Source organism: Salvelinus alpinus, chromosome 15 (genome assembly GCF_045679555.1).
Source record: "Salvelinus alpinus chromosome 15, SLU_Salpinus.1, whole genome shotgun sequence".
NCBI lineage: Eukaryota > Metazoa > Chordata > Actinopteri > Salmoniformes > Salmonidae > Salvelinus > Salvelinus alpinus.
In genome coordinates this window covers 25,638,725-25,661,520 of record NC_092100.1, presented here as the reverse complement: position 1 = coordinate 25,661,520, position 22,796 = coordinate 25,638,725, and the positions used below count along the sequence as shown (strand labels likewise).

At 42.6% G+C, this 22,796-nt stretch overlaps 3 protein-coding genes across 8 annotated transcripts; 1 reads left to right on the top strand and 2 right to left on the bottom strand.

Annotated features, from left to right (window-relative positions):
- Positions 1-668: 668 nt before the first annotated feature.
- On the bottom strand, positions 669-6,025 carry LOC139539799 (DNA-directed RNA polymerase II subunit RPB3). The gene is made up of 9 exons (XM_071343104.1): positions 5,816-6,025; positions 5,419-5,468; positions 2,375-2,443; positions 2,217-2,269; positions 1,970-2,098; positions 1,821-1,872; positions 1,518-1,686; positions 1,348-1,422; positions 669-1,100 (listed from the first exon to the last, which is right to left on the bottom strand). Exons 1-9 carry the CDS (start codon positions 5,899-5,901, stop codon positions 956-958), a joined length of 828 nt encoding a protein of 275 aa, XP_071199205.1. The 5' UTR covers positions 5,902-6,025; the 3' UTR covers positions 669-955.
- On the top strand, positions 4,757-22,770 carry LOC139539798 (anamorsin-A). Of its 6 annotated transcripts, none has more exons than XM_071343099.1 (9): positions 4,757-4,896; positions 17,532-17,694; positions 20,436-20,579; positions 20,678-20,757; positions 20,844-21,006; positions 21,097-21,173; positions 21,261-21,382; positions 22,181-22,262; positions 22,356-22,770. In XM_071343099.1, the coding sequence occupies exons 2-9, from the start codon at positions 17,538-17,540 to the stop codon at positions 22,464-22,466; spliced, it is 936 nt and encodes a 311-aa protein (XP_071199200.1). In that variant the 5' UTR covers positions 4,757-4,896; positions 17,532-17,537; the 3' UTR covers positions 22,467-22,770. The 6 variants fall into 6 exon arrangements, with proteins under 6 accessions (XP_071199200.1, XP_071199199.1, XP_071199203.1 ...); XM_071343098.1 differs by lacking the exon at positions 4,757-4,896 and adding an exon at positions 5,148-5,282; XM_071343102.1 differs by lacking the exon at positions 4,757-4,896 and adding an exon at positions 15,947-16,066.
- coq9 (coenzyme Q9 homolog (S. cerevisiae)) lies at positions 6,278-16,335 on the bottom strand. Its single transcript, XM_071343096.1, has 9 exons — positions 16,205-16,335; positions 14,091-14,322; positions 10,241-10,376; positions 9,988-10,130; positions 8,586-8,670; positions 8,018-8,122; positions 7,545-7,700; positions 6,774-6,827; positions 6,278-6,507 (listed from the first exon to the last, which is right to left on the bottom strand). Exons 1-9 carry the CDS (start codon positions 16,260-16,262, stop codon positions 6,472-6,474), a joined length of 1,005 nt encoding a protein of 334 aa, XP_071199197.1. The 5' UTR covers positions 16,263-16,335; the 3' UTR covers positions 6,278-6,471.
- Positions 22,771-22,796: the final 26 nt, after the last annotated feature.

Below are 22,796 nucleotides of genomic sequence, written 5' to 3'. Positions count from 1 at the left end.
TTTTGCAGCCTTGACTAGATTTGGCTCGAGCAGCACCGAAAATGTACATAAATCATAATTTGGTGGGTTCTAATATTTGTCTTATTTCACACATTTATACGCATCTGTGAATTAGTAATTTGTTTTTTTTGCATATCCCAACTCTCCTAGAGACACCTTCAGAGAGTGGTGTCATGGCCAGGGCCTGCCATTAACAACTCTGACCCTGGAACAATTAAGAGTCTTGCTCAAGGGCAGATAGTTCGACTCCCTGAGCCGACAATGTGAACAAGCGACCTTTCGGTTACTGGCCCATAGCTCTAACAGCTATGCTACCGGCTGTCATGCCAGCACAGGTTGTAGGCTACACTTACGCTTTGGCTGAGTACGGAAAAGCTGGGACCCTGTAATGTTAATTAAAGCTAACAAAATCAACCCAATTTCCTTTCCTTAGTGGTAACTACAATAATGAAATCTGAGCACTTATTCAGCCAAAACAGGCCAGTGATGCATGAGTTGGATACTGTCTGAATATCAAGTAATGATCGCAAGACACCATTGCGATTCTGTAGGTTTCTCTTCAAACATTGATGTGGTGACACCTTGTATATATCCCCAAGTCACAGTGACTGCTCACCTATGCTCTAATTCACCACCTTATTTAGATTAAAAGGCAATCACTTTCAAACTGGATGAAAATGGGGGTTTATTGAAAAAAAATAAGGTTTATTACACAAAATAAACATTTAATTTTTTTCCCCCTGCAAACAACTTCTACAAAGCGGAGATGTAGACAAAACAATATGGTGGATGATGTAGAAACAACAGATGATATCAGTAGGTGAGCTGATATGGTTGGATCAACTTTTCTCCTGCCAATATCCAAAATTTGCTACCATCAAATAAGTTCATCATTTGAAACTGGGTCTGCTTCAGATCTCTGTGAGCGGTGTAGAACTAGCTAAAACTGCAGGACTCAGTTAATTGTGAGGACATCACTCTGGATTTCGTGGCTCAGCTGGGTCTGTAAATCACTCAGTTTCTTTTTCAGCACTGCCAGAGCAGACATGACGATGGTCTCCGGTCGCAGTGAGCCACATGTCTCCACGTTGTAATAGAACCTGCAAGTTTGTGCCACAACACAAATTAACACTGACGTCTTTACCATCTTTCCTACTGATCATTATTCACCATCTTTTGTCATCATATACTGCTTTAACACCATCAAAACCTGTATCACACAGTCACCATCATTGGAATACGACAGTTGACACTGAAGGACACAAATGCTCAATAACAGACATGTAATTCAATACCTTGTTACTGACTGGTAAAGAACCATTTAGACTCCAATTAACTGATACTCGCCTCTCAGGTTTGCCATTGGGGTCAAAGGGTGCTTGCACCTCATCTTCCTCAATCTCTGAGTATTCACTCTTTGGCCTGAGACAGAAAAACTCTGGGTCAATTCACAGTAACTCTCCACCTCACCGAATACGGTCATGGGTCTCCATTAAGAACATTAACATGTAACCCACCATTCCTCTGGCCGTGGATAAACAGTGTGCCTCAGTGCATTGTCTGGGTCATACTCAAAGGACACCCCTGCTGTAGGGTTCCACTTGGCATGCTCCTTGCCAAAACCTTTTTTGGCATAAGCTCTGAGACGCAGCTCCTGACCCTTCCTAAGCTTCACCAGCAAAATGTCTGACGAGAGGAAGGAAGCAGAGCCAAGATGAGGAAGAGGGTAGAATGATAATGCGAGAGCGGCAATGAATGTAAGAGACCAAATATTTATAATAAAATACTTTAATAGAAAACCATTGGAAAGAGCAGCCTACCATCCTGTTCAACATAGTCATTGGGATCATTGTCTCGACTCTTGGAGGTCACCTAAAGATCACATAAGATAAGTCAACTCGTTTCCGATCAAAATAATAAGGGGAGGAAAATCTGTATGTGAATTACTGTTGAACGGAAGCGCACTCACAGGAATGACTCGAGGGTGGTTGGACAGCAGGTCTCGTGAGGTCACATGGCGGGTCTGGTCCTCTGTGCAGCGAACGTCCAGTGTCAGTTCAACAGAGCATTCTGGGCAGAAATCATCACATGTACAGTCCTGCGGTAGACGGGAATAGAGGTGAAAAGACTTGTGGTGGTTTTATCTTCAAGTGAGCATGGCTGGTAACATAACTTTCAGCCATTGTCTGGTCTTCATCAGGTGTCCAAATGCTTACTCTGGAGTACTGCATCTTGTCCACAACATCATCACTGGTAAGTGGGATAAGACCTGAAAATGTGACCATAAGTGAGTTAGTGATCAGTACAATATTGGTAGAAGGAGGAGAAAACAAGGGGGAAAAACGTAGAACTGTATAATACATTAACTACATACCCACTCTGTGAGCAATAAACTCGTCGTGGATCACAGAAGAATTTGCATCAATTTGAATCCAATCAATAGCTGAAATTAAACAAGGACATGAACACTTCCAAAAATATTAATCATTGTGGGGACTGGGGAGGACATGACTAACAAATGTCTACACGTTCATGAGATTATAACAAGCACGGGTTATGCTGTATTTTACCTAGTCTGATTAATCAGGCTGTAATATATACACAATTAATTGGTATATACACAGCCTGACACAAATGCCTGCAAAATCATCTAAAATGTTCTTTACAAGCCAGAATGATGAATAAAATTACATTTAAAAATTTACTCTACCGGTTGTCTGTGCTGTTAGTCTTTCAGCTGCCCATAATTTGAGATAAAATATCCACAGGAAAGTATTGTTTACCCAATTTTTTAGAGAGCCGGTAATATGCCTCTCTAAAAAGTTGAGTAAACAATATTTTCCTGTGGATACTTTGTCTCAAATTTTGAGAAGAGCAATTGCAGACCGCAATTAGGGGCATTTGTGATATGAAGTTACACCCATTGATGCTCGCCATTGGTCTGTGGACATGTCTTTCGCTTCAGGGACATCAGTTGTTGACTGTAGCAATGTAGCTAAGCCTAACCCCAACCTTTTTCCTAACCTCATTCTCCTAAGCCTGCCACGCCAGTAATTATCACACAGTAATTATCCTAACCAGCCACGTTAATGATCCTAATCTCAATTCAAATTGTATTTATCACATGCGCCGAATACAACAGGTGTAGACCTTACCGTGAAATGCTTACTTACAAGCCCTTAACCAACAAATATTTACTAAATAAAATAAAAAGATCAACAACAAAATAACAACGAGGCTATATACAGGGGGTACCGGTACCGAGTCAATGTGCAGGGGTACAGGTTAGTTGAGGTCATATGTACATGTACACTACCTTTCAAAAGTTTTAGAACACCTACTCATTCAAGGGTTTTTATTTTTTCTACATTGCCAGTTTCATCATAGCGCTTGATGGTTTTTGCGACTGCACTTGAAGAAACTTTCAAAGTTCTTGCAAGGTTCCGTATTGACCAACCTTCATGTCTTAAACGGTTCTTGATATAATATGGACTTGGTCTTTTACCAAATAGGGCTATCTTCTGTATACCCCCCCTACCTTGTCACAATACAACTGATTGGCTCAAAACGCATTAAGGAACGAAATTCCACAAATTCATTTAACAAGGCACACCTGTTAATTGAAATGCATTCCAGGTGATTACCTAATGAAGCCGGTTGAGAGAATGCCATGTGTTATTTCATAGCCGAGCAGTTGCCATACCAGGCGGTCATGCAACCAGTCAGGATGCTCTCGATACAGCTGTAAAACTTTGAGGATCTGAGGACCCATGCCAAATCTTTTCAGTGTCCTGAGGCGTTGTTGCGCTCTCTTCACGAATGTCTTGGTGTGTTTGGACCATGATGATCGTTTTCCTGTAGTTCACAATCATCTCCTTTGTCTTGATCACGTTGAGAGGTTGTTGTCCTGGCGCCACATGCTCGGAGTACACGTCCTGGTAATCCGCCTGGCCTTGTGAATGGTGACCTGGCGAGCGTGATCACACAGTCATCCGGAACAGCTGGTGCTCTCATGCATGCTTCAGTGTTGCTTGCTTCGAAGCGCACATAGTAATTTAGCTCGTCTGGTAGGCTTGTGTCACTGTGCAGCTGGGCTTCCCTTTGTAGTCCGTAATAGTTTGCAAGCCCTGCCACAGCCGACGAGCATCGGAGCCTGTGTAGTAGGATTCAATCTTAGTCCTGTATTTACGCTTTGCCTGTTTGATGGTTTGTCTGAGGGCATAGCGGGACTTCTTATAAGTTTTTAGGTTAGAGTCCCGCTCCTTGAAAGCGGCAGCTCTAGCCTTTAGTTCAGTGCAGATGTTGCCTGTAATCTATGGCTTCTGGTTGGGGTATGTACGTACGGTCACAATGTCATTGATGTGTTTTGATGAAGCCGGTGTCTGATGTGGTATACCCCTCAATGCCATCGGATGAGTCCCGGAACATATTCCAGTCTGTGCTAGCAAAATAGTCCTGTAGCTGAGCATCTGCGCCATCTGGCCACTTCCGTATTGAGCGAGTAACTTGTACTCCCTGCTTTAGTTTTTGCTTGTTTGCAGGAATCAGGAGGATAGAATAATAGTCAGATTAGCCAAATGGAAGGGGAGAGCGAGCTTTGTACACGTCTCTGTGTGTGGAGTAAACGGGGTCTAGAGTTTTTGCTCCCTCTGGTTGCACATGTAACATGCTGGTCGAAATTAGGTCAAACGGATTTGTTTCCCTGCATTAAAGTCCCCGGCCACTAGGAATGCCGCCTCTGGATGAGCATTTTCTTGTTTGCTTATGGCTTTATACAGCTCATTGACTGTGGTCTTAGTGCCAGCATCTGTGTTGGTAAATAGTCAGCTACGAAAAATAGATAAACTCTTGGTAAATAGTGTGATCTACAGCTTATCATGAAATACTCTACCTCAGGTGAGCAAAACCTCGAGACTTCCTTAATATTTAATTTCGCACACCAGCTGTTTGAGAAATAGACAGCGTAGCTGTTCTTTTTTGCAATTGCACAGAAAAACCAGCCAACTGTATATTATCCATGTCTTTGTTCAGCTATAACTCAGTGAAACATAAGATATTCGTTTTTAAAATCTGCCACGGTACTTATCCTAACCTATGTATACAAATAATCTGTGTCGAGAAAGCAGTATCATAACACCGGAATTGACCAATGGCAGACACAAATTGGCGTTACCTGATAAAGGAACGTTCACATCAAGAAACGCCTCGAATTGCGGTTTGCAATTACACCATATTGCAAATTTCGAGCAGCTGAAGGACACATCTCACATACAACCAGTAGAGTAAGTTTACATGTAATTTTGTATAAACATTCTGTCTTGAAAGACAATTTTATTTACACGATTTAGCAGGTATTCGTTTCAGGCTGTATATACACTAGTACCAATTATGTGTACAGCCTGATTTAATCACTCTTACCTATTGTTGCAACCTCTGCCATAAAGACACGTCGGATGGAATTCGCAACCCTGTATAAATAAGACATGTGGAAGAATGAATGTGATACTTTAGACAATAGCAGTCTCTTGTAATAAGAATATGATCTAGCAGCAAGCCCTCCATGTCGTCGAGCACCACGACCCCAGATAAGAGCCAGGAGAGTCGATGGTTTAAGCCCCGCTGCGCCATCCTTGCAAGCCAACTAACTTTAGCTAGTAAGTCACACGTCTGTTTCCATTGCTACTTATTAATTCACGTACAACGATTAAAACATTTACAGCTGTGGTTATCAAGTTTATCGCAGGCGCGCTAACATTGGCTACCCTATCGCAAGCAAGCTAACAACTTTTTGATAATCAGTTGAATGATTACTCACGACAGGTCGGTGTTCTCAATGACAAATTTTACATTCTCATCCGTCAGTTCTGTGATCTTCACTATTGGCTGGTTAGCATACGGCATGGTTAACGTATAAGAAAAGCAATTTACATAAAAGTTTACACGTCTTGTCGGTCTAAAACAACGCCACCGGGAAGGCCTCAAATTGCTTACCGCTTATTGGCCAAAATAAATCAATAGTCTGATTGGTCAGTCTTGGGGGGCGGGTTCTTTTTAGCATCCGGGTCACACCCCCGTGACGTCTGGAAATATGTTCTAAAATAAAATAAAAAATTACACCAAGATAAAATCCATGCAGTGCTAACTCATTGTAGGAACTCCTAGGGATAGGTGTTAATACACAGGATATCTAATATAGATCTGTTTCTTAGTTGACACATTCCGATTATGCTTTGTCCTTATCCTAAATCAATTTGGGTGAAAAAAAAGAAGAAAATTGTTCTGTTGTAATTAATCTGTCATTTATTTAGGAACTCTCAATGGAGCCAAACAAAAATGTTTCAAATACAATCACATTTTTGTGTCCTTTATACAAAAGGGATAGGAGTGGGCGTGAGGGAAAACCGTTTTAAACACAAACTCCTGACTGTCAGAGATCAGAGGGGATGGTGGAACAGAAATAGCCATCTTGTTTCACCGTCTCTGGTTAATTCCGGTTAGATTTTTCAGCTGAAAAATAGAGAAATCTCCAGTCACTACTAAACACACAAAATACAATTGGAACTAAACAAATAAAGTGCCTGGTATTATCATTAAAACAATGCAGAATTTTGGAGAAAAAAATCCACCTAAGGTTACAAGCAATGAGGCTGTGCGTGTTCAAGACACAGATACAACATATCTTCACAATGCCTAGAGAAGCGTTTAAGCTGTCAATGTTATAATAATCCTTTTCTGTGCATCTCAAACATGCATATTCTCTCTAGCATCCTCACCGTAACAGCAGCTCCCATAAGCCCCTGCACCACTGCTTCTCCTGTAGATGCCGCCTACAGGACACAATAGCAAAAGAGATGTCAAATACACGTATTGAGTTCCCTTAATATAGGTTGCATACTAGTGAGGTCTTTCTAATGATTTATACATTTTACATTTCATTACTGGTGACCATTTACCTACACTACTGTTCAAAAGTTTGGGGTCACTTAGAAATGATTGTTTTTGAAAGAAAAGCACTTTTTGCCCATTTAAAATAACATCAAATTGATCAGAAATACAGTGCAGACATGGTTAATGTTGTAAATGACTATTGTAGCTGGAAACGGCAGATTTATTTTTTATAGAATATCTACATAGGCGTACAGAGACCCATTATCAGCAACCATCACTCCTGTGTACCAATGGCACGTTGTTAGCTAATCCAAGTTTATCATTTTAAAAGGCTAACTGATCATTAGAAAGCCTTTCTAATGATCAATTAGCCTTTTAAAATTATAAACTTGGATTAGGTAACAACATCATTTAGCCTTTTAAAATAACTTGGGTTAGCTAACACAACGTGCCATTGGAACGAAATTTCAGCCGTTTCCAGATTCAATAGTCATTTACAACATTAAATGTCTACACTGTATTTCTGATCAATTTGATGTAAATTTAATGGACAAAAAATGTACTTTTCTTTCAAAAACAAGAACATTTATAAGTGACCCCAAACTTTGAACGGTAGTGTATATTAAGAGACTATACACAGACTGAGGAAATGGTACCTGTTTGGCGGCGTCGGCCATGTTGACAATATCCTGGATGCGGTTGTCAAGGAAGTTCCAGGTGTCCTGAAAGTCTTCTGAGGAGTCCTGTACCATCACCAGCTCTGTGGTGTTATAGATCCCTGTCAGTACAGCTCGTTTTGTATACCAGTTCAACTGAGATGGGAACAGAGGGTAAACTGAAAAAATTGGATTGATAAACAGACACAGCATAGTGGTTGTTGACAGACTATACTAAAACCTTCATCATGATGGAAATATAAGTATTTGGATTAGACAAATGTCAGTAGCACACATGTAAAATAGGGATATTATAAAGCATAGGAGATGGATTAAAGGAGTAAACTGTGCTAAGAGGGAGAGGTGGTGAGTAGTAACCTTTGCAGAGGCAGGCCAGATAGTATGAGGTGATGATGAAAGGGGGTGAGGAAGACATGGGGAAAGGGGTACTTAGGCTAAGGGGATGGACTCACATCTGTGGAGCGGTCTCCAGCATAGTACCAGATATCATCCACCAGGGTGGAGAGGTGCTTCAGACTGTTTGGTATGTTGTGTGGCAGAAACAGAATACTCAAAGCCTGGAGAAAGGGAGATGTACTTTAATCAGCAGAAAAAACAGATGTTACAGAGTGTAATATATATTTTTTAATATAATTGGGAGAGACTAAGAATGTGGATGGCAGTGATACATTTCTTCTAAGTAAGCTGTATGGCACATTTGTGCACAGCTCATAATGGCTGGAACTGAGAAAATGGAATTGCATCAAACACATGGAAACCATGTTTGATACCACTCCAACTATTCCGCTCCAACCACTACCACAAGCCAGTTCTCCCCAACTAAGGTGCCACCAACCTCCTGTGGTGTACAGGTGTAATAAATGGTTGCCTCTATTAGTGTGTCAAGAAGACGTTACAAGATTAGGCTACCTTATATCAAGGAGAAGCTTGAACTGGTTCAATGTGAGGGGATTAACTGTCAGTTGTCATGGTCTAGGGCACATAGGGCCCAATTATTATCCTGTGTTGTGTGCAAGATACCTGTGGCCAATTATTTATGTATGGGGTCAACATCCTCAATCTGGTTTCCACTGCATCCCTAAGAAATTCAGCAGTTTTCTTTGGTCTGCAAGAAATTCTGCGGTTAACACATGCTCACATACAGTGGGGCAAAAAAGTATTTAGTCAGCCACCAATTGTGCAAGTTCTCCCACTTAAAAGGATGAGAGAGGCCTGTATGACAGACAAAATGAGAAAAAAAATCCAGAAAATCACATTGTAGGATTTTTTATTAATTTATTTGCAAATTATGGTGGAAAATTAGTATTTGGTCAATAACAAAAGTTTATCTCAATACTTTGTTATATACCCTTTGTTGGCAATGACAGAGGTCAAACGTTTTCTGTAAGTCTTCACAAGGTTTTCACACACTGTTGCTGGTATTTTGGCCCATTCCTCCATGCAGATCTCCTCTAGAGCAGTGATGTTTTGGGGCTGTTGCTGGGCAACACGGACTTTCAACTCCCTCCAAAGATTTTCTATGGGGTTGAGATCTGGAGACTGGCTAGGCCACTCCAGGACCTTGAAATGCTTCTTACGAAGCCACTCCTTCGTTGCCCGGGCGGTGTGTTTGGGATCATTGTCATGCTGAAAGACCCAGCCACGTTTCATCTTCAATGCCCTTGCTGATGGTAGGCTTTGTTACTTTGGTCCCAGCTCTCTGCAGGTCATTCACTAGGTCCCCCCGTGTGGTTCTGGGATTTTTGCTCACCGTTCTTGTGATAATTTTGACCCTACGGGGTGAGATCTTGCGTGGAGCCCCAGATCGAGGGAGATTATCAGTGGTCTTGTATGTCTTCCATTTCCTAATAATTGCTCCCACAGTTGATTTCTTCAAACCAAGCTGCTTACCTATTGCAGATTCAGTCTTCCCAGCCTGGTGCAGGTCTACAATTTTGTTTCTGGTGTCCTTTGACAGCTCTTTGGTCTTGGCCATAGTGGAGTTTGGAGTGTGACTGTTTGAGGTTGTGGACAGGTGTCTTTTATACTGATAACAAGTTCAAACTGGTGCCATTAATACAGGTAACGAGTGGAGGACAGAGGAGCCTCTTAAAGAAGAAGTTACAGGTCTGTGAGAGCCAGAAATCTTGCTTGTTTGTAGGTGACCAAATACTTATTTTCCACCATAATTTGCAAATAAATTAATTAAAAATCCTACAATGTGATTCTCTGGATTTTTTTTTCTAATTTTGTCTGTCATAGTTGAAGTGTACCTATGATGAAAATTACAGGCCTCTCTCATCTTTTTAAGTGGGAGAACTTGCACAATTGGTGGCTGACTAAATACTTTTTTGCCCCACTGTACATACCAATAACATACATGTTTAAATCCTAACTGCAATATCATTCTTCCACCTGCTAATTTTAGAGTGAGGGAACTTACTCTGCCTGACCAAGTTGGACCTGATTGTGATGCTCTGCCAGTTGCTCTGTTAGCTGGGTATTGGACTGAGCGATGAAGTGCAGGACCAGGTCCCCTGCCCCATTCTGGAACATTCCACTGGAGGCTGCTGAGAGACCCAGGGTCTGCTCAGAGGAAAACAGTAATAGGAAAGCAACAATTATATTTAGTCACATTACCTTAACCTCTCCACCCACACAACTACAGTGAATCCAACTTCCCTAAACTCACTAACCTCAGCTCCTGCTGAAATGGCTTCAACAGTCCAACCATGTAGTGGGACAAAGTCCAGCGCAGCGTTAAGGATGCGCGCTTGTAGTTGCTCCTCTGTTTCATAGTCTTCTCCTTTTTCTCCACTCTGGTCTACATGACTGCACCATCAAATCAAAGTTTATTTGTCACGTGTGCCGAATACAACAGGTGTAGTAGACCTTACAGTGAAATGCTTACTTACAGGCTCTAACCAATAGTGCAAAAAAGGTATTAGGTGAACAATAGGTAAGTAAAGAAATAAAAACAGTAAAAAGACAGTGAAAAATAACAGTAGCGAAGCTACATACAGACACCGGTTAGTCAGGCTGATTGAGGTAGTATGTACATGTAGATATGTTTAAAGTGACTATGCATATGATGGACAGAGAGTAGCAGTAGCGTAAAAGAGGGGTTGGTGGGTGGTGGGACACAATGCAGATAGCCCGGTTAGCCAATGTGCGGGAGCACTGGTTGGTCGGGCCAATTGAGGTAGTATGTACATGGATGTATAATTAAAGTGACTATGCATATATGATAAACAGAGTAGCAGCAGCGTAAAAGGGACACAATGTAAATAGTCCGGGTAGCCATTTGATTACCTGTTCAGGAGTCTTATGGCTTGGGGGTAAAAACTGTTGAGAAGCCTTTTTGTCCTAGACTTGGCACTCCGTTACCGCTTGCCATGCGATAGTAGAGAGAACAGTCTATGACTGGGGTGGCTGGGGTCTTTGACAATTTTTAGGGCCTTCCTCTGACACCGCCTGGTGTAGAGGTCCTGGATGGCAGGTAGCTTAGCCCCAGTGATGTACTGGGCCGGACGCACTACCCTCTGTAGTGCATTGCGGTCGGAGGCCGAGCAATTGCCGTACCAGGCAGTGATGCAACCAGTCAGGATGCTTTCGATGTTGCAGCTGTAGAATCTTTTGAGGATCTCAGGACCCATGCCAAATCTTTTTAGTTTCCTGATGGGGAATAGGCTTTGTCGTGCCCTCTTCACGATCGTCTTGGTGTGTTTGGACCAATCTAGTTTGTTGGTGATGTGGACACCAAGGAACTTGAAGCTCTCAACCTGCTCCACTACAGCCCCGTCAATGAGAATGGGGATGTGCTCGGTCCTCCTTTTCCTGTAGTCCACAATTATCTCCTTATTCTTGGTTACATTGAGGGATAGGTTGTTATTCTGGCACCACCCGGCCAGGTCTCTGACCTCCCTATAGGCTGTCTCGTCGTTGTCGGTGACGTTGTTGTCGTTGTGTCGTCTGCAAACTTAATGATGGTGTTGGAGTCGTGCCTGGCCATGCAGTCGTGGGTGAACAGGGAGTACAGGAGGGGACTGAGCACGCACCCCTGGAGGGCTCCAGTGTTGAGGATTAGCGTGGCAGATGTGTTGCTACCTACCCTCACCACCTGGGGCGGCCCATCAGGAAGTCCAGGATCCAGATGCAGAGGGAGGTGTTTAGTCCCAGGATCCTTAGCTTAGTGATGAGCTTTGAGGGCACTATGGTGTTGAACGCTGAGCTGTAGTCAATGAATAGCATTCTCACATAGGTGTTCCTTTTGTCCAGGTGGGAAAGGGCAGTGTGGAGTGCAATAGAGATTGCATCATCTGTGGATCTATTTGGGCAGTATACAAATTGGAGTGGGTCTAGGGTTTCTGGGATAATGGTGTTGATGTGAGCCATGATTAGCCTTACAAAGCACTTCATGGCTACGGACGTGAGTGCTACGGGTCTGTAGTCATTTAAGCAGGTTGTCTTTGTGTTCTTGGGCACAGGGACTATGGTGGTATTACAGACTCAATCAGGGACATGTTGAAAATGTCAGTGAAGACACCTGCCAGTTAGTCAGCACATGCACGGAGCACACGTCCTGGTAATCCGTCTGACCCCGCAGCCTTGTGTATGTTGACCTGTTTAAAGGTCTTACTCACGTCGGCTATGTAGAGCGTGATCACACAGTCGTCCGGAACAGCTGATGCTCTCATGCATGCCTCAGTGTTGCTTGCCTCGAAGCGAGCATAGAAGTGATTCAGTTTGTCTGGTAGGCTTGTGTCACTGGGCAGCTCTCGGCTGTGCTTCCCTCTGTAATAGTTTGCAAGCTCTGCCACACAAGACGAGCGTCGGCGCTGGTGTAGTATGATTCAGTCTTAGCCCTGTATTGACGCTTTGCCTGTTTGATGGTTCGTCGCAGGGCATAGCAGGATTTCTTGTAAGCTTCCGGGTTAGAGTCCCGCACCTTGAAAGCGGCAGCTCTACCCTTTAGCTCAGTGCAGATGTTGCCTGTAATCCATGGCTTCTGGTTGGGGTTTGTACGTACAATCACTGTAGGGACGACGTCCTTGATGCACTTATTGATAAAGCCAGTGACTGATGTTGTGTACTCCTCAATGTCATCGGAAGAATACTGGAACATGTTCCAGTCTGTGATAGCAAAACAGTCCTGTAGTTTAGCATCTGCTTCATCTGACCACTTTTTTTATAGACCGAGTCACTGGTGCTTCCTGCTTTAATTTTTGCTTGTAAGCAGGAATCAGGAGGATAGAGTTGTAGTCAGATTTACCAAATGGAGGGCGAGGGAGAGCTTTGTACGCGTCTCTGTGTGTGGAGTACAGGTGGTCTAGAATTTTTTTCCCTCTGGTTGCACATTTAACATGTTGATAGAAATTTGGTAGAACCGATTTAAGTTTCCCTGCATTAAAGTCTCCGGCCACTAGGAGCACCGCCTCTGGGTGAGTGGTTTCCTGTTTGCTTATTTCCTTATACAGCTGACTGAGTGCGGTCTTAGTGCCAGCATCTGTCTGTGGTGGTAAATAAAAAACCACGAGGAGTATAGCTGAAAACTCTCTAGGCAAGTAGTGTGGCCTGCAATTTATCACAATATACTCTACTTCAGGCGAGCAAAATCTAGAGACTTCCTTAGATTTCGTGCACTGGCTGTTTACAAATATGCACAGACCCCCCCCCCTCGTCTTACCGGTGTGTGCTGTTCTATCTTGCCGGTGCAGCGTATATCCCGCTAGCTGAATATCCATGTCGTCATTCAGCCACAATTCCGTGAAACATAGGATATCACAGTTTTTGATGTCCCGTTGGTAGGATATTCGTGATCGTACCTCGTCTCATTTATTGTCCAATGATTGTACGTTGGCGAGTAATATTGACGGTAACGGCAGCTTTCCCACTCGCCTCCTGCGGGTCCTCACGAGGCATCCCGCTCTGTGTCCTCTATACCTGCGTCTCCTCCTCTTGCAAATAACGGGGATGTTGGCCCTATCGGGTGTTTGGAGAATGTCCTGTGCTTCCTGCTTGTTGAAGAAAAAAATCTTAGTCTAATCCGAGGTGAGTGATCGCTGTTCTGATATCCTGAAGCTCTTTTTTGCCGTAAGATACGGTTGCAGAAACATTATGTACAAAATAAGTTACAAATAACGTGAAAAAACCCCAGAGAGAACACAGCATAGACGGTTGGCATACACACGTCAGAAGTAACTTAAGAACAAAATGACAATGTTGTTCCAGTTGCAATGTAATCTCTCGCGGACAGATGCACGTAACAAATAGTAGCATCTGTCAATTGGAACTTTGTTCTGGTACTCACGATTTTCCAGGTGTGGCCAATAGATTGGCTGAGAGTTACGGTTTAGACGGGTGGAGATTTCACTAATCTCGTTAGTACATTTTCTAACATGTTTCCCCCCAGAACTTATTCGAGCATCTGACACACTAAAGATGTTAGTTCTGGGTGTCCAAAATTAGCAGCAATGCCACAATGTGGTATGGTAATGTTATGCATTGGTAAGGTGTGTAAGTGTCAGTTTGCAGTATCATCCTAACCTGATGTTGGGCTGGGGAGCCTCCTCAGCAGCAGCTTCCTGCGTTGATGTGGCTGTGTCATGTTCAGATGGGTGAGCTTGATAATGCTCGTGGAAGGTTGTAGTCGGGGATGCGGTGGAGGATGGAGGGACTGGGATGGACTTGTCCTTGTCCTCCTGAAGCCGAAGTTCAGCACAGTGCAAGCCTCGTCTCAGGCCATTACACTGGGGACTGGATGTTTTTGGAACTACCACTAGAATAAATAATCAGAGAAAGATGCTGTAATTATGTTCATACTGAAACTTTGCATCCTGTGTCCTGAGCACATGTATTAGCCTAACTTATACTGAACAAAAATATAAATGCAACAATTTCAAATATTTTACAGAGTTAGTTCATATAAGTCCGTTTAAGTAAATAAATTAATTAGGCCCTAATTTATGGATTTCACATAACTGGGAATACAGATAACTTCAAAAAAAGGTAGGGGCGTGGATCAGAAAACCAGTCAGTATCTGGTGTGACCACCATTTCCCTCTAGAAGCGTGACATCTCCTTCGCATAGAGTTGATCAGGCTGTTGTCCCACTCCTTTTCAATGGCTGTGCAAAGTTGCTGGATACTGTTGGGAACACGCTGTTGTACACGTCAATCCAGAGCATCCCAAACATGCTCATTGGGTGACATGTCTGGTGCGTATGCAGGCCATGGTAGAACTGGGACATTTTCAGCTTCCAGGAATTGTGTACAGATCCTTGCGACATGGGGCTGTGCATTATCATGCTGAAAGCGGCGGATGAATGACACGACAATGGGCCTCATGATCTCGTCACGGTATCATTCAAATTGCCATCGATAAAATACAATTGTGTTTGTTGTCTGTAACATATGCTTGCCCATACCATAACCCCACTGCCACCATCGGGCACTCTGTTCACAACGTTGACATCAGCAAACCGCTCGCCTACACAAAACCATACATGTGGTCTGCGGTTGGACGTACTGCCAAATTCTCTAAAACAATTTTGGACGTGCCTCATTGTAGAGAAATTAATATTAAATTCTGGCAACACTTCTGGTGGACATTCCTGCTGTCAAGCATGCCAATTGCACCCTCCCTCAAAATTTTAGACATCTGTGGCATTGTGTTGTGACAACTGCATGAGTGGCATTTGAATGGCCTTTTGTCCCCAGCACAAGGTGCACCTGTGTAATGATCATGCCATTTAATCAGCTTCTTATTTACAATGATGGCCTACCCCGGGCCAAACCCTAACAACGCTCCGTGGGGCGACGCACAATTGGCATAGCGTCGTCCGGGTTAGGGAGGGTTTGGCCGGTAGGGAGGGTTTGGCCGGTAGGGATATCCTTGTCTCTATGTAAAAAAAAAAAAGATTAAAAAATAAATAAAATGTATGCACTCTACTGTAAGTCGCTCTGGATAAGAGCGTCTGCTAAATGACTAAAATGTAAATGTAACGCTGGGCCAAATGTGCGCCACCCTATGGGACTCCCAATCGCGGCCGGTTGTGATACAGCCTGGAATCGAACCAGGGTCTGTAGTGACGCCTCTAGCACTGAGAAGCAGTGCCTTAGCCTGCTTGGCAAAGGAGAAATGCTCAATAACAGGGACGTAAACAAATCCGTGCACAAGATTTTAGAGAAAAGCTTTTTGTGCGAAATAAAAATGTCTGGGATATTTTATTTCAGCTCGTGAAACGTGGGACCAACACTTTATATTTTTTGTTCAGTATAGTTGCCAAATAATGGGTGGGGGAGTCCCTATGTAGCTAGGTAGTTTGTGAAAACACAAGCAGGCTGACTGGACTCGCCAACCTCTCACAATTTAAGGGGTCAATTATTGCATGTTAACGTTGCAATGAAGAGCTAAAATACTTGCAGTTGTGATAACTAAGTTAAATGTTTTCTTGCGCTGAGATGTAGCTTGCCAACATTATGTAACCTAATTCTGTCCTTCATTATCACCTTCTCCGATAAGTATGTTCCCATTGGTTGGCTAGCTAGCTAGTTAGCAAGCTCTCTTGCGGTTTAGACTTAAATCAATCTACACGATTACCAGAAACAAATTCCTGAGCTAATGTCTAGACTAAGACCAACTAGCAAGTCTTGGCTCACCGCTGCCAAGACATCGAAGGGCTCTTCCAACTCGAAGTCCTTGTAGCAGCGCCGCCATATCTAGCTGCTAACTGTTTTTGTAGATATCGGACGCGTCATTTTTACGCGCCTCTCTTTTAGCAGCACGTAAGTCGAATATTTCCCAGTTGTTTTGAACGAGGCAATTGTTTTGACCGGAGAGGTAAGTTAGTAAGCAGGTGATCTAACTTTGACCGAAACCCTTTTGCCCTATTTAATGTTCAGAATTCTCAAAGTGAAAGCGGAATTACTACATGTTTTGTTGAGTTTGCATAGCGAAAACATACATTTTGATTTGAACGTTTTAGCTTATACTAGCTAGCGTTAATGTACTTCTATGTCACGCCGTTACTAGCTGGGTGGTTGTCACAAAACAATTACACGAGGCGATAAGACCAATATAATTTATAGAACACAAGTTGGTTACATATGCTTGATGGTGTCTGTTTGACTGGTAGTAGCGTCGTTTGCCAGAAACGTTTTTGGTTTCTAGTCGGTTCTAGAATATTACACATTCCATGTGTGTTTATTATGAGGTTGGGCTCTAGCCCTGAACTACAGAGACACTAACATTAATCCTGATGTATGTGTAACTGATGCAAGGTGCTGGCTGTAACTAGTCCTGAAAATGCGAAATCCTAACATAAATCAGTAAAGCATTGTGTATTATTTCTGTTTAGCAATCATTCAGGTCATGTGACTGCTGCTATCAGGGTGGTTTAGTCAAATGTCATCTATTATATTGACAAGATAGTCGAGTGACCGCTCTAACAATGGAAATGCATGTCCTCAAAGATGGAAGGCAGGCGAGATCAGTGATGTGGCCGAAATGCCACACGCGTCAACTTATATCACTGCATTCGTAACAACCTAGCCATTACGAAGCATATTTTCGATCAAATAAGCCCCACGTAGCAAATTAGCAATACATGTTTTAATTGACCTGCATAAAAAAAAGACTAAAGGGAAAGGGGGGTACCTAGTCAGCTGTACAACTGAATGCGTTGAACTGAAATGTGTCTTCCGCATTTAACCCAACCCGTCTGAATCGGAGGTGCGCGGGGCTGCCTTAAATCGACATCCACATCTTCGGCGCCCTGAGAACAGTGTACAAGGACAGATTTTGGATTGAGTAAACCCTATTGCTTCGTGTCTTCCCCTGGTCTAGTAAAACTCCTGTCTCCCTGCTGTGTTATCAGCAGGATGTCCACCCACTCAGATAAGTCAAGTCTGATAGGAGAAGCTGTCCTGTGGTGGTTTCTTTAGTCGATTTTAAATTACATTGAATGAATTGATTGCTGCTTTGCAGGAGGACATGGCAGACCTTTGTGTGAAGGCAGGAGATAAGGTGCTTTTGGTGTGGAGCCAGCCTTCGTCCCCAACAACCCTGAAGGAGCTGGCAGAGAGTCTAGGGGCCATGGTTGGCACCGATGGCCGAGTCTTCCTGGAGAATAATGAAAGACTTATAATGTGTAAGTTTATTATCTATGCGTATTCACCTGTAATTTGTTTATTTTGATTTAACTAGGCAAGTCAGTTAAGAACAAATTATTATTTACAATGACTGCCTACACCGGCCAAACTCGGATGATGCTTGACCAATTGTGCTCCGACCTGTGGGACTCTCAATCACGGCCGGTTGTGATACAGTCTGGATTCGAACCAGGTTGTCTGTAGTGACGCCTCTAGCACTGAGATGCAGTGCCTTAGACCGCTGCGCCACTCAGGAGCCCATAACTCCACCCCTACTTACATGTACACTTCACCTCTACCTACATGTACAGATTACCTCGACTAACCTGTACTCCCGCACATTGACTCGTTACCCCCTGTATATAGCCTCGTTAATGTTGTTTGTGTTACTTTTTATAATTTTTTACTTTAGTTTATTTGGTAAATATTTTCTTAACTCTTCTTGAACTGCTTGTAAGTAAGCATTTCTCGGTAAGGTCTACACGTGTTGTATTCGGCACATGTGACAAATAAAGTTTGATTTGAAGTGACACTCATTCACCTGAGGATCTGTTACAACACTTGGCCTATGCTTGTTCTTAAACCCATGCATTGACATGTGGGTCGTTCCACCTCAAAAAGCACAAGAAAGAGGATTTTGACACCCACCATCTCAGATTGTTTTACGAATTCGTTTCTGTAGTTAGAAACAGATAATATGAGCTTTCCTGCAACATTATTTTGTTGAAATATAATCTATAAGAAATTAAGCTAGTTGATTGCACCCAAATTGCCATTTTTTAAATTATAGGATTCCTGTCATGTTCAATAAATATATTAAATAACATCTGATTTGGACCCCCCCCAGAAAATGTAACAATGAGTAAGACATGAGGATTACAAAGATATGGTCAAAAGCCACCCACGGACCCCCCCACACCCCACGCCAACCACATCCCACGCCAATACACCCCACTCCAATCCCACCCCAACAACCAGTATCCAGTATCAGTTCTCTATGTCTAACAAGTAGTATGGAGCTGCAGCTCTGAGTATTGTTTCTTCGTGTTATGTAATGTATTCCCAGTGAATTTGGTGATGTTTTTCCCTCCCTGTTGTTAGGTTTATGTCCCATCCTACATCCTGATATTACCAGGTTCTGACCACTAGATGATGCTGTTCTGTATTATTTTTTTGTTGGTATGACAGCAATCCATGCTTTCAAAAGCTACCTTTTTTAGCATTTGTGGCACAAATCCAATGCAAGTTAGTAGATAGGTTTCCAACCAATTTAGCGACAGATTTCCATGCAAATATTTTAGAATCCGCATAAAGAAAATATGCGCATTTTCCCAGCAGTGGTGTATCCACCAAACGGACCTGTGGATAAAAATCAGTGTGTGACGACGTAAGGCTACATGTACCGAATAAAAATCAAAAGTTCAAATGTGTTTCCAAAACTCTCCCGATTTAGTTTTTATCACAAACTGTTGCGTTAAATAGCAAATGTGTCTACTACTCTGGTCTTGGCACGTGCGCTCTAGGCATCATTTTGCATATAACTTACTGTAGGGTATTCTACATGATGAGATTATTATTTTGTCAAATGGCAGTCAAGCATCAATTATCATGTCATCAGAATAAGACCCTCAATATTTATTTGAAAGGAGCTTCAAGATCACCATGTACTTTCACCATCGTGAAGTTCATCATCTATTTCATCTGTAGCCTAATAAACGGCATGGTTTCCCGAATTGTAGTGGGAGGACCACACAACATATCATCGCGTAAATCCAAGTTTACTTCAATATGATGGTTATTATATAAATATTTGCACATAAAAGCGCTTCCACCGCCATTCTCGCATAATTCATTTAACCGACACAAAAAGATCCAACCAGGTCGAACGAACAAATTCTGTTGGCATTTAAACAATTGTACCTAAACGTCCTGTTTCCATCACAGCTGTCATGATTTAAAAAAAATACAGTATGACTTTAATCGCATAAAAACTGTGGATGGAAACATGGTTAATGGTACCTAATATTAGCCGTTTCACGCTTCATGTCCAAATCATCCTAAAGTATCTTACAACATATTTTATAACTAACTCGATAGCAAAAATGCTATTATAGCTAACTTTGACTTGCATTGGATTTGTGCCACAAATGCAAAAAAGTTGGAGTTTGGCGAAGTAAACAAAACCAAAGCATGGGTTGCTGTCATAACTTGTCCATAAACTGCTTACAGGGTAAGGAAACCGATATGTAATTTTCCCTTTAACATTGAGCGGGGGGTTTAAAAAAATATATTTAAGAAATTACCTACTAGCAGGAACAGCACCATCTAGTGGTCAGAATATCAGGATGTAGGATAGGACATAACCCTAACGGCTCCGTACTACATACAGTACTTGTCAGACATAGAGAACTGATACGGTATACTCGTTGTTGGGGTGGGTTTGGCGTGGGGGGTCCGTGGGTGGCTTTTGACTATTTATTTGGATTCCTCAAGTCTTATTATTAGAAAAAAAAGTTTGGTTCAAATCGGATGTTGGGTATATCAACAAAATAAAGTTGCAGGAATGCAAATCTTATCTGTTTCTAACTACAGAAATATATATATTTTTTAATCTGAGCTGGTGGGTGTCATGGGAGTGAACAACCCATGTCTGATATGTCTAGCTATATATACTTGTTATAAGGGCATCGGATTGTACAATTTTATGAACTACTTGCTCTTTTCTCTCTCCTTTCCTCAGCTTCACATGCAACATCAAGCTACGACTGGGTCCTCTCAAGTGTACTCTCTGACAGCTTTTCTGTCCACACCTCAGAGACACTAGCAGAGATGGCCAGAGTGATCAAACCTGATGGAAAACTAGTGCTTGAAGAACCTGTTACAGGTAAGAAGGTGGAGAGTGCAAAGTGTTTGAGTGTCCTGGTCATGATTGAGGACACATAGTAAAGTACTCAGATTCTTGACACCTGTCCTTGTTCTTAGGAACTGATCACCAAAAAGTGAGGACTGCTGAGAAGCTTATATCAGCCTTGAAGTTGTCTGGCCTGGTGTCAGTGACTGAGGTGAGTAAACCAGCACTGGAATGTCATAGATTCACTCCTCCAGGCACTGTGTACTCTACAAATTTTTTCTTTACCAACATTGACAGGTCAGTAAAGAACCCCTGACCCCAGAGGTTGTGTCTGCCCTGAAGACATTCACAGGCTTCCAGGGTAACACTCTATCCAGGGTGCGCATGTCTGCTTCTAAACCCAACTTTGAAGTGGGCTCTTCAAGCCAGCTTTTCTTTGGGAAAAAGACCTCAAAACCAGGTATGTGGAGTTTTCCTTCCTTCTGTTAACATTTCATACAATTCCTCCTGGCCCTGGTCTCCTTTGAAAATGTAATTGATTTTGTTTCAGAAGACAAACCTGTACTTGACCCCAATGCTGCGAAGGCGTGGACCCTGTCAGCCAATGACATGGATGATGATGATGTGGTGAGTGATTGATTTGTGTATTTAAAAAAAAATATATTTCTCTGATGGTGATTCTCAATATGCCCCTCCCTCGTCTTTTCTTCTCAGGACCTGGTAGATTCAGATACGCTGTTGGATGCAGATGACTTTAAGAAGCCAGACGCAGCCTCCCTCAAAGCGCCCTCCTGTGGTGACGGGACCACAAAGAAAAAGAAGGCTTGCAAGAACTGGTAAGAAACACCCATCCTCTTTCTTTGGTTACAGAAAAGAGGGCTCACCCATACACCAACAAGTTAGCTGGCATCATCACCAAGAGACAAGTGATAAAGTTCAACTGATTATTGAATATCTCTAGTGCAAATATGGAGATAATCACACATGGTTGCTTGTATCATAACTATTCTCTTGTAAATGTCCCCCACAATGAAATTGGGGAGGCGACTGTGGATCTGTCTCCAGATTGAAAATGCTAACTTTGAAAGGTCACACCCCTCACCCTGTTTGACCGTAAGTCATGAAATTCAGTACATAGGGCCCTCCCCGCAAGGAACACATTTGCCCCAGGGACCCATAAGGTCAGATTTTCCACAATTTTACATTTTGTGGAAAAAAACGATACTCTGCTGGCACCAAATGAGTGGTATATGGAATCTATGGACAACGGTCTCTCAATGTAATATTTTCCTGAATAGTACCTGGCCACTATTGACCAATAAACATGGGTGTGTTCTGGCACGAATGCATATAAATCAGTCAAGGATATTCATATTGTAACACAATTTTGGTGCAAACACTCATCAACCACACGGTGACGCTATAACAAGCCATGAACATGTTTATCTGTTTGACTCAGTGCTGAAATATGAGTCTAGCGAACCCACGCATTATCCAACACAACTGGCCTGAATGATGCTTCTTGCCATAGAGATCCGTCATTTACAAAATGACACTTAGCCCAAGGGGTCGCTGCATCATTTGTGGGGGACAGCATGCTTACTGTTGCCTTGTTTGTCATTACTCCTATGTAGCTCTTGTGGTCTTGCTGAGGAGTTGGAACAGGAGAGCAAGGGTTCCAAGACAATCAGCCAGCCCAAGTCCGCCTGTGGAAGTGTGAGTGTCACTCTTTGCCCATATGCAACCACCATGGCTCTGTCAACATCAGCATCTTTGTGAAGCCAGTTTAATTGTTGACCTGTATTTCAGTGTTACCTGGGTGATGCCTTCCGATGTGCCAGCTGTCCGTACATTGGGATGCCTGCCTTCAAACCTGGGGAGAAGATTGTACTAGCCAACACAGGGCTAAATGATGCCTAGGAACAACCACAATATATACTTTCTGGAATATCACATTATTTACATTCCTTACATCATTCTAACCTCCCACCCCCTGGAGTCCATGGCCAATGCCAGGTTCTCACTGAGATGGTCAGAATGGCCCTTCTACAAGAGCAAAAAGCAAATGTATTGGGAGTAGCGAAACATTACTGAATCGATCCAGGTTACAGGCTTATTTGACCATGTGAAAACTGTTCCTGGACATATCATACAATGAAGATTTCACAGGGCACTCACCATATTTCAACGTACAGGTGTCCATAATAAATGTCAGTTCAATTAACCATCTATTGTTTTCTACAAAAATAA